Consider the following 12,500-nt stretch of genomic DNA (forward strand, 5'->3'; position numbering starts at 1 on the left):
GGAACAGTTTGATTACTCGGCAGTTTGACTTGATCTTGACTTGATCTTGATGCTGTCCAGGCTGTCTCTGAGTTCGCTCACGGAAACAGGAAAATTGGACACGAGGACACGTGTCTGTGTTTGTGTGTGTGTTTGTGTACTTATTTGTGTGTGTGTGTGTGTGTGTGTGTGTGTGTGTGTGTGTGTGTGTGTGTAGGTAAGGGAGATTATATGTGTGAGTGTTTGTATGTGCACTCCCATTTAAGCATAACCTTCTCAGTGTGCGTGTGTGTGTGTGTGTGTGTGTGTTTGTGTGTGTGTGTTCATCCATAGACGTGTGCATATTTCTTCAAGTGCTCTAATTCTACTGGCGTTGGTGCCTGCTGTTGATGGCTGCTTGGCACTTTGACTTTGATCGCTGTCTGTGCATTCTCTCCAGTCAGTCATAGAGACATGAAAGTGACACTAAGAGCACATGGGACTAAGTGCAGTGGCCATGGCACCAGGACTCATACAGTAGGTTGGCTATAATAAATTTGTGGGTGAGAGTGTGTCTGTGTGCATACACATGCATGTTTCTGTGTGTGTGTGTGTGTGTGTGTGTGTGTGTGTAACTCTACATGCCTCTGTGACAGCAGCGTGTGGTCATTTTAATGGGACATAGGGATGGGACATAGAAGCAGTGTCACCATGACTCCAAAGAAGAGAGGCTATGATCATGTTTTGGAGGTTTATACAAAAGACACAGCATGGCGTGTGTGAGGGTATATCTGTGTGTGTGTGTGTGTGTGTATGTGTGTCTGTTTATTTGCATGATGCCAACCAATAGAGTAACCATACGTCAATTATCACCTACAATGTATCTATGACAGGTGTGTGTGCAAATGAGTTTGAGGGTGCGTGTTGGCATGTTTTCGCATGTGTTCACATGTGCAATTGAGCATGTGACAATGCTTTAACAGTACACACTAATGTACTAACAGGAGACACTGGCCCCCCACTATTGTGGCATCGAGTTATTAGCGAGTGGCTTAATTCAATTAGCATTGATCAAGGTGCCGACGAAACGCAACATGGGCGCACGCGTTGATTGATTGACAAACAGGCCGCTTGGACCGGCATCAAAGGGGGATTGAAAAGCTCAGCCCGTTGTTTGTTGCCGCGGTTTCCTTTGGGTGCCGTGTCCGCGGGTTGAGCGAGCATTGACTGTGCCTTGAGTTGCTGATGCCAAAAGAGAACGCGGCGGCGCCGTCTCCTCGCGCTCTCGTGATGTTTTGGCTGCTATAGGTATTGTGCTCCTCGTACTGGCCGCCATCTGCTCGTCCCTCTGTCTTCTTTCTTCCACCCTGTTTGATGGCGCTGTGTCTGTCTTTGTTCTGCCTGCAGCGCCTTTCATCGGCGTATTGTCTCGGCTTTAAACTGGACGGATGTGAAGTAACCCTGCTGCCCAAGTAATGGTCTGTCTGTCCGTCAGACTGTCCATCTGACTGTCCACCTTTCTATCTGCGTTTATCTATCTATCTATCTATCTATCTATCTATCTATCTATCTATCTTTTTATCTTTCTAACTACTTTGAATCTGTGTTAAATGAATTGGACTATGCACATATTTGTTCAATCGGTTTCTGCATGCTGTTTTTGTAACCACACATGAACTAGTGTGAACGAGAGGAAAGCTTACACGGGCTATATTGTGACAGTGGGAAATCAAAGCGATTATATACAGTAGTGTGCAATTCAGCAAGTATTATGATCTTTCTCAATCGCTGCGGCACATTCCCCTAGAACATTCTTAGCATTTTCCAAATGGTATGGGCGCTTCCCAAATCAGTTTATGTGGCTCAGCAGCATAAATTGCTGGATTAGCGGCCTACATTGACAAGTTGTTGAGAAACAATGGGGACATCTTCCCCCGCGCTGTAACTGGCTCCCGGTAAGCTGCTGCTATGAGCTCCATAATGACATCCAATCACTAACGCTGATGATCACAGCCTCTCCACCATGTGCCGAGAAGGACTCCCCATTTGGATAAAGTAATGAAAAATAAAATGGTGGGAGGGAAAAAGAGCTTCTTCAGCATTCTGTGGAGGCCACCAACGCTGATTGTTTTGAATGGCGAACGTTAACAGTTGTCCCCAGTGAACACATGAAGTCATTTGGCAAGTTTTTTTACAACCCCAGCCCCCATTCTGAAAAAAATTGAAATCCCTGTAGAACATGTTCAATATGATGAGGAAATATTTTTAGAAGATCTAATGGTGGAGTTATGAGCAAGTTGCTGGCATGACAGAACCACAGAGCCCCATGATGTTTCTGACCCATCTGGTCATCTGGTCAGTGGCTCAGTGTGAATCCAGCAGCCATTGTGAGTCATTAGTGGTTTACCTTTTATGCAGACAAATCAAAATGTATGTCTCTGAAATGTATTAATTGACAAATAAAAGACCATTCAATAAACCAACACACTACAGTATGTGCACAGAGTAGAGAATTAACAAAGATATTGATTGAAGACTTTCTGGTGCAGATGCAGGTGCCAGTCTCATCAGTTGTAGAGTTGTTCTCATTTACACAAAAGTGCCAAAAAAGGCTTTTGCAATTTGAGCAAAACGAATGAGGAGTGTTGTGTGGAGCTTTTGCTAATAGTTTGTCATTTGAGAATTATGCTATTGAGCTGCTAATAATGAAGGATTAATGGTCCAGAAATGGAGACAACAAACAAAAGTCATTATTCAATACCCTCTAGCCCTATAAAAAGTAACGCTTCAACTAATTGTGTTTTATTTTCTCTCCGTGTCCGTTTGTCATTCTCATGTCTTTGTCGTTCCGTTTTCCGTGCTCCGTGTGGCACGTAGGCATCTCCATGGACAAGGTCTTCGACTACAGCGAGTACTGGGAGGTGGCCAGGGGCCTGTACGCGCCGTTCGACTGCACGGCCACCATGAAGTCCGGCAACGCCGACGTGTACGAGAACGAGATCCCGGGCGGTCAGTACACCAACCTGCACTTCCAGGCGCACAGCATGGGCCTGGGCAACAAGTTTAAAGAGGTGAAGAAGGCCTACGCGGAGGCCAACAAGCTCTTGGGAGACCTCATCAAGGTGAGTGTGTTTGTGCTTATGTTGGGGTGGGGTGGGGGGGGGGCACATTTTGATTTGTTTACCTTGTTTAGTTATTTACTCCAGTGCCCTCAGGGATTGTTTGGGATTGCTCCATCTTCTCCTCCATACCCGCCCCCCCCTTTGCCTCGGGGCTCTCTGTATTCTATCCCTTCCTGGAGTCGATCATCTCTCACTCCTCCTCTCCCCTCCTCCTCTCCTCTCGCGCTCTCCCTGCTTTGATGTCCGTCCTGCGGGCTTGACTGGCGAGGCCCAAGGAAATATTGGGTGTTTCGCTGCCCATCATGGGGTGATTTCATCATCACGTGGGTATTTACGTGGCTAATTTCTATCAGCTTTTCCTGCTGTGCATTTATTGGTATACTCCCCCACCTGCCTACACATCTAAAGGCCCTTCTGCCCTTAGCCACAGTGTCAAAATACACCTGACTCCTACCTCATGTTGTAGATCTCAAACAGACATGGTGAATTCTCTTGACATGAACACACACACACACACACACACAAACACACACACACACACACACACACACACTCTCACTCCAACAGTAAATTCAGTTATAACTGACAGCTAAGCGTGACTGACGCTATCTCAAAAACACAGCCCCATGTGGGGATGGGTTTGTGTGTGTGAGTGTAAGCTGCTCCTAACTGATGCGATCATCTGTCAGCATAACACTGATGGATGGATCCTCACATTCGCATCACTTCCAGAGGCCACAAGTAAGAAGTAAGACATACAGTAAGAAATAAGAACCTGATGAACCAAACTGCGAAACTGCGTTGTTCACGCCAAATAAAGTCAGCAAAATATACCCTCCAGTGTGCGATTTTTTTGACTTTTCAATAAGAAATAAGACTTAACTTATTTAAGTCTTAACTAAAAACTTTATTTGTTATTGTATAAATACAATGAAATATTGCTTGGTAACTCTCAGAGATCAAAAGAAGCAAGAAGATCCAAAACTGAAAATAATAGTAAGATAAATGTGACCTTAAAGTTCATCTTGCTCTTTTTTTCCCATATAGATTGTAATGTTCTGTCTATATAGCAGGTGATAGAGGTGATTCGGTGACCTTGAGCGAAGATTTGCGGGAACGTTCCCCATTTGCGAGGCGTTGTTTGTGAATAGTGACCTCACTCCTACGGGTTCTCCAGAGGATTTTTATCACTTCTCCCCAGCCATCGACCCACGCTGGAGCCAATCAATGATTTGCGAGGCCTGGTGCTGTCAGCGTTTGGTGCTGTCTGGCTGCCACTGCCACCTTCCCGAAGCGCGAATCAAACGATCGACGATCAATTCCAATGAACCACAGCCCCTGATACGGCAGCGGTGGTGGCCCATTCTGTCCTTCCCTGTTGTTTTCTTTCTTTCTTCTCTCTCTGTCTCTCTCTCTTTCTCTCTCTGCACCTGTCGATTATGGAAAACCAAGGAAGCGGTAGAACTCTCCAATTCATCTAGTTTGTGATTTGTATGCTGTGCCATGCAGCTCTTTCTTTCCTCCTCTAACCTCCAAATCTCTCGCCTTCTGCTGTCCCTCTCTCACTTTCTCTCTCTCTCTCTCTCTCTCTCTCTCTCTCTCTCTCTCTTTCTTTCTCTCTCTCTCTCTCTCTCTCTCTCTCTCTCTCTCTCTCTCTTTCTCTCTCTATCTATCCTTCTCTCTCTCTCTCTGTATCTTTCTCTCTGTCTCTCTCATTTGAACATATCAGTTTGTTGTTGTAGCGGGTCCACATTCTGTCACCTGGGAAAACTCCCATTTTTTCACACCTGTCACAGGCTCTCTGTGTACGCGTTCTCAGACTGTGACACATTGTAAACAAATACGGACACAAAGTATGCACAAACAAACGTTCGCACACACACACACACACACACACACACACACACACACACACACACACACACACACACACACATACACACACACACACACACACACACATGCACATACATACTTGTCTCTGCTGGTTGAAAGCTAGGTTGTGGCGTGCCGTTGGCTAAACAGATGTAGCATGTCAGCCAGCAGTAGATATGGTAGCCTTACAACAGTGATTGAACTGACACATACGACAGGTTCCTTTTCAAGAACTGCAGTAGCTTACCAGCATCCACGGACTAATAATAGAATAATAAGAAGATAGAATAGAATAAGAGAATAATGGTGTGTGATTGTGTGTGTGTGTGTGTGTGTGTGTGTGTTTGCATGATAAATAGGTTTTACCACCCTACAGTATAGCTATTTACAACTATTGTTAATATGTGTGTGAGTGGTGATTTGTGTTCTCTATTACTTATCTTTTGTGTCTTTTTGTTCCTCATATGGCAACAACAGGGCTAGCTGTAGCTTAGCGGAAGCAGCCCAATAGAGCACTAAGCTTCAATTCGCATATCACACACACACACACACACACACACACACACACACACACACAGTATACTCATCACCCAGAGACTCAACAAAGTGCTCAACGAACGCCACATTGCATCTGGCTGGCACTCATTCCTCCAATGCTTCCACTTACATCCGTCATTTGCTGGAACTATCCGCCTCGTTGATTAGTCCGAAATGACAACTGCTAACATTCGACGTCATGAACCGTGACAAGCAAATGACTTGCGGAGGGAACAGCAGTTGGAACAGGTCATTTCATCTCCCCTCGTACAATGCCGATGACCACACTTCTCTGTTAGCCCCTTCAGTGTCTTTTAATGATTCAATAATTGTGTCCATAGCAACTGGCCAAGCTCCCTCCTCCACCTGGAAGTCTGAATTGAAACCTTGCGGATCCCGAGTCCATTAGTTGGCCTGCGGGTCGTCAATTTGGCTAATAAGCAGTATTGATACAGCTTAGTTCCTCTGCTTTCACTTTAAAGCCGCATTAGCAAAAACTCAGCACGCCGCACAGGGACACAATGAATACCCAATATTGCTGAGCCCTGGACTGAGGAATGAGAGAAAGAGAGAGAGAGAAAGAGGGAGAGAGAGAGGAGAGAGCTTGTCTCCCCAGTGTATTCTGTTCCTAAACATGGCGCGCCACCAGAAGCGATTCCCAAGCCCTGCACATGAAGCAGACAGGGGGGCGTAGCGCAGCGTAGCGCAGCGTAGCGCTCCCTTATTAGCATCTCACAAAACCACCACTGTGCTCCTCCAGGCTCCAGCTCTCTGTGGGTTTTGGCCACGGTGTGGTGGGTGAAGTCTGGAGGTAGGGAGGGTGGTGGTGGTGGTGGTGGGTGGTGGTGGGTGGGTGGTGGTGGGTGGGGCCCTCTCCGTCTCCCTCTCCGTCTTTGTGTCTCCTCCGGTCCAGCGCTCCTCCCTTGTTCTCCCGTGCGCATCCCCGGAGCTTTTATGTCAATCTGTTCTGGTCCAGTTTCGGTCCCAGCAGGGTGCTGAACGCTTCGTCGGGAGACAGCGTGTATGGATGATTTAGTCACTGTGTGTGTGTATGTGTATGTTCACATCCATACGTGTGTGTGTGTGTGTGTGTGTGTGTGTTTGTGTGTGTATGTGTATGTTCACATCCATACGTCTGTGTGTGTGTGTGTGTGTTTGTGTGTGTATGTTCACATCCATACCTCTGTGTGTGTCTGTGTGTGTGTGTGTCCGTGTGTGTGTGAACGTATATGTGTACGTGCATGTGTATATTTGTTTGCACGCATCTCTGTCTACGTATATGTGTGTGTATGCGTGCTGTGTGTGCGTGCATGCATGTTCGCCAAGAGAAAACCCTTTCTCGCATAAAGTACGCCAGGTCGGCATGGTGTTAAATGCATGCTGGTGCTATCGACCACCCCCCTTGCATTTGTTCAGGCGCTATTGATTATTCCCTGCCTCTCTATTTTTTTTGTCGGGCCCATGGAAAAACGAGCCAAAACTAATGGTGGGTTTGTTTGGGCTCCACATGCAACTCAGGAGCCATTTAACTGCATCTCAGTAGCAGGCCTGAGGGAGCAGGACAAAGCAGGCCAGATCGGTGTTGGCAGAGTGGCCAAGGTCTGGTGCCGCTGTTCGCCTTTATTTGTATTTAAAAGGGGATGTGGGGGGAGCGGGCAGGGGGGAAGCACTGGCTGTGGAGAGAACATTTACCGCACAAATTCTCTTCATATTATTCTCCCAAGTCTGTCTCCTCGTAAATTACCCTCCAGTACTTCCTGCCTCACTCTTCTAATACTTCTTCCTTTCAGTGCTTCCTCCTTTCTAATATTCATCTTTTCATTAAGGTTCAATTCTCTCTCTCTCTCTCTCTCTTTCTGTAGTTTCTTTCTGACCTTCATTGTGTCATTCATCTCTCGCCCATCTTTGTGTCATTCATCTCTCGCCCTGCTAGCCTAGCCTTTCCTTCTCCAGCCTCAAAAGGACCATGCTCACCTCTCTCTCTCTCTCACTCTCTCTCTCTCTCTCTCTCTCTCTCTCTCTCTCTCTCTCTCTCTCTCTCTCTTCCTCCAGGTGACGCCGTCCTCCAAGATCGTGGGCGACCTGGCCCAGTTCATGGTGCAGAACTCGCTGACGCGGGCGGAGGTGGAGGAGCGCGCCGACGAGCTCTCCTTCCCGCTGTCCGTGGTGGAGTACCTGCAGGGCCTCATCGGCATCCCCCACGGAGGCTTCCCCGAGCCGCTCAGGTCAAAGGTCAGTGTCCCCGCTTGTCCCTGACACTGGCTCTATCTATTACTGTTCTAATCAATGGTACCTCGGTAACCGAACCTGAACTCTCACCGACCATCGTCTCATGTGACCTGGTCCAAAACTCATATCATATCCATCCAATAATCAGACTATAAATACAATGGACCAAGTGGCCATTTGAAAACATGGCTAATAATATGTAAATGATAAACAAACAAGTCCATGACGAACAGATTGTCATGTTAGTACACCACCAAGTTAGCACAGTCCATCCTCAAAAGAATGCATTAAACTGTAGAGCAGGTGTTTCCCCAGTGTTTAAAATGTTTGGCAAGCACTGAGAACTGTTCTCATATAGTAATGAAAGGATTCCTCAGTAATCTAATACACATTACACATATTGCCTTACACTGAATATAAACTTAACTTGCAGCTCTGTAGATCAAGAGTACTTTTGAAATTGAACAGAAATTGATGCAGAAGAGAATGGTTTATTCTGTAGATGCCTGTTTGCCAGGAGACATTTGATTTGGCATTTACAAAAAAAAGACTATTGTAGCGCAATCACAACACTTGCATAAATCTGTTGACACGGCCGGGTGTCAGAAGGGGTCAATGGAGGCAATTTAAAGAAATCATTACCGCCGTCCAGCGAAAGAATGGACGAATGCCAAAGGTGAAACATCTCTAATGACCGTTGCACTTAACTCTCATACACGGAGTGGCTGAAGGCTGTTGATTGTGGATCTGACGTGAGTGCGAAACCAAGACATGTTAGACCTTTTTGCTTTTTCAGCGGTAAAAGCGGTGGTCAGAGTCATCAGTTGACTTTGTAGACATTTGGGGGTTAGAGAGATGATGAGCTTCATTCTAACAGAGGAGACATCTCTAGGTCTTGCAAAGCTTGTAAGGTTCAATATTAAATGCTACACTTTGATGTTTTTAGACACCCACTGACTGCCCGTCCCCCTGCCCACTGACTATTAGTGATGCATTTTTTTTCTTTTATACTTTGGTATAAAATGTCAGAAGACTGAGGGCAGGGGCGGAGCCAGACATTTGAAACATTGGGGGCTTAGCCTAGTGTCACACACAGGAAGGCTAGGGGGGTCCGGGGGCATGCCCCCCGGCAGAACATTTTGAAAAATAACCCCTTAAATCATGACTTCTAGTGAATTCTGTGTAAACTGATGGACACATTGAGACTTTAAAAATGGAGACTAAAGGTAGGCCTATATCTGACTGGCACTTTGGGTCTTTCAAGAGGGGTCTATAGGCATAGCCTATCTGATCAGCATGCACTTAGTTAATTAAGCGTTTTTTATGAGTTATGGTTTGTATATTATAGACTAGTACACTATGCTGAGATGACCCTGATTAGATAGATGGGATGCTACCTTGTCTCAATACATTTTAACTTTAAACTCTGGCCAAAGTAGCCTTATGGTCAGATTTAGCACAGCCCCACACATTGTGAACCCACCTATTATAGGCTAATGTTCAGTGGAACACATGAAGCTAAGTTTAATTCAGGGCTTAAAATTAACTTTTTCAAAATGGGGGGGGGGGGGGGGAATTCCCCCCTTCAGTGCTTCACATAAGGGGGACTAATTCAGTAGGGGAGGGGATACATTTTACAAACTGAAATCGCATTTTCCTTATAAGCCTACAGGCGTTAATGAGAGAACACTTACTCTTACATGATTTGGGTTTCGATTTTCTAATTGGAGTAGCCTAAGTCTTTGTGACAATACGTCATGATACATTTGATAATGTTTGATCCTTGTTTTGGTATGAAGCATCTTTTACGTAATGAATGCGCACTCTAGAAAGTGAAAGTAGCCTAACCTAGGCCTATATGCGCTCTGTGTCTGAGCTGTCTGTGCACGTCCGCAATTGATTACATTACTCAAATGGAGAACACATCAATCCCATGGTATTTTTTGCCCTAAAATGCATGAAACATGCAAGTTCAAAATCCCGCTGGTAGCCACGTTACATCTCCGTTTCATATTTGCCTACTAGCCTACAATAAATGAATTGAACTGACAACAGCTAAATCTACTGATTCGGTCATTGAGACTCTACAGTACAACAAACTTTCTGTCTTTCTGTTTATTTTTGTTTATTTTTGTATTCCGGGTACAGTAGCCTAATTGCCTAATGTCTTGACGGCTTACTGTTTAAACTGACTGCGCCGCTCTGAACTTTCCTGCCAGGTTTATGACGTAAAACATCTCGGCTCTGGCATTGCCTAAACCATACCTGTCAACATTTAGCTTAGCATGTAGCTAGTGTTTATACCGGATCTGTGTTTGCATATGTAATACATTTCATACACGTGTTTCAACAATGCATTTCGGTCGTTGCTTTTACCTTACCATTACCTTACGCATGCCAGTTATGTATCCACCAGCTGCCTGCCTGCAGTTTACTTCCAAAGCTGCTTGCTGTCTGATTTGGTTCCGAGGACACAAGTTCAGTGTATCAACAACACTCAATAACAGTTTATGTGATGTGTTAATCAATTAAATTTCCAACAATTTCACAACAGCTAGTTCTGGAGTAGGCCATTCAACTAGCCCGCTTGCTTACGACGAGACTCAGGCTGCGCAGTCGGCACCAGCTTCCTTATTTGGGTTTTGGGTTGCCAGGTTTTAGCCTACACTGTAAAAAACAACCTGGTCTCGGTTGTAGGCACTGTAAAAAACCTGGTCTCTGTTGTAGGCAGCCCAGGCTCTGAAAACTGTAAACAAACAATGAGGAGGCAGCCCGTCCACCAAACAAAAATGAAACCCTGTGTGGAGTTTCTCTGGAAATACTGAAAGGAGGGGTGAGCTACCTCTCTGGTGTGTTTCGTTTGGTCCTTGGTTAAAATATAATGTACATTGTTTTGGACAAAAGTGTCTGCTAATAATTTTAAATATAAACATAGCGATAGTACATACAGTATAATATGCCCAGTCATTGGCGGAGCGAGGTGGTGGCTTCGGAGGCTCAAGCCCCGAATCATTTTTCAAAAGCCCCGAATCTTTTTTTGTATGTGTTTTCAATTTCCAACGATTCTAATTTCTAATTTAACTTCCCCTCGGTTGCTCTATAAATGTTACAAAAATGTAGGCTACTATTACTGAGCAAATATCCCTTATTTTCAAAGCCCAATATTGACAGATAATCTCATTTCCCACACGATGAGTTTAGGCCATACCTGTCAACACTCCCGTTTTTCCCGAGTTCTCCCGTATTTCAAGGTCATCTCCCGGCATCCTCCCGTTTTGTTATTTCTCCCGGAAAACTCCCGTAATTTGCATGGCCATCAAACTTCATTTTAAAATCATTGATCCATTCCGTTTTTATATTAGTCTGACATCTCCTAGGTTGCCAGATTTTGTATGAAATACACCCTACAAATACACAATCACTTAGTTTCAACCGTGTTGTCATACATTGTAAAAAAAACCTGGTCTCAGTTGTAGGCACTGTAAAAAACCTGGTCTCAGTTGTAGGCACTGTAAAAAACCTGGTCTCTGTTGTAGTACAACCGAGACCAGGTTGTTTTTTACAGTGTACCCTTTTTGCAGTGTAAAGTAAAGTGAATTTAAAAGAGCATATGTCTGTGTCATATTACAGTAAATCACTTATTTCATTGATATTGATCATATTTATTGATCAAGTTCATTCAAGAATGCTTATCATGCGTCTCGATATCACCTTAGGTTTGCTGTTGTTGCAGGATTAGAGGCGTTATACTGTACTATGTTTAAGGTTTCAAACAGTAGGTTTTCATTTCCGGCATCCTGTGTTCAAACCATGATCCATAACTTTGGGTTTGGATGCGCTATCATGCAAAGAAAAGTTAAACTTTTTAGAATCATCTCTATTTGAGTGCATACTGTAAATACACCAGATGTTGTGCTGATCGTGTTTTCAAAACAGGACTAAAGACAAAAGATGTCAGTGATTAAATATATATATATACGATCATTCCAAGGTGTCAAATTTTCAAGATGAGATTTTTCTGATTTGTCTGCGGGATAGCATAGCTATTTAGAGGCATCATTGTCACTGTCAAACACAGCTGTCTGGCATGAGTATCAGTGAGGAGCTGCTGCGCTCTCAGGAGAAGCCCCTCGAAATCGCCCATCCGCATCAGCAAGCAAGATGCAGCAGACATCACGTCAGCATGTCAATCTGCACGCCGCAGAAGACGTGAAGACACACCGGCAAAATCAGCAGTAATAAGCCAGGGCTGTTACAGCCTGTCGCGTAAAGTGTTGAGGTGGGGCTGGAAACTCAAGCGGATGACCGAAAGAAAGTCCGAGTTAATGGTCAGAGTGCTGCGTGTGCCGCACTGCTGTTATCCCCCCGAGGGAGCTGAGGTGAAGGCTGAGAGCTTCTAAAATGTGAGCTTTAGCAGGAACCCGCTTCACCCAGGACAAAACCCAGACTCCAGACACATGAGTCATAGCCAAAATACCCACCAGCGTACACTGACAAGCTTCCTTTGACTTTTTACTTTGTTTTTACTTTCATCCCAATTCAGTGCAGTATTGATATGTGTTTTTCATCAGTACCTGTGGTTCCTGAGTCTCTTGGAGGGGTTAGAAACTAGAAACTTAGGTAACACTTTACTTGACAGTATCGACATAAGAGTGACATGACACTGTCATGAACATACACATGAACCCTAGCCCTAACTCTAACCCTAACCATAATCCTAACCCTAACTTGTTATGACAAAAACCAAATGTCACTTAATAACAGAAGCGTTATGTTATA

At 44.8% G+C, this 12,500-nt stretch overlaps 1 protein-coding gene across 1 annotated transcript in view; it reads left to right on the forward strand.

Annotated features, from left to right (window-relative positions):
- pcxb (pyruvate carboxylase b) overlaps positions 1 to 12,500 on the forward strand; it is a 218,988-nt gene that overhangs the window by 190,804 nt on the left and 15,684 nt on the right. Inside the window, exons 17-18 of the mRNA XM_042070635.1 lie at positions 2,836 to 3,080; positions 7,545 to 7,724. Coding sequence (XP_041926569.1) covers positions 2,836 to 3,080; positions 7,545 to 7,724 — 425 coding nt within the window. The remainder of the gene's footprint in view (positions 1 to 2,835; positions 3,081 to 7,544; positions 7,725 to 12,500) is intronic.

This window comes from Alosa sapidissima, chromosome 18, assembly GCF_018492685.1.
Source record: "Alosa sapidissima isolate fAloSap1 chromosome 18, fAloSap1.pri, whole genome shotgun sequence".
Lineage (NCBI taxonomy): Eukaryota > Metazoa > Chordata > Actinopteri > Clupeiformes > Clupeidae > Alosa > Alosa sapidissima.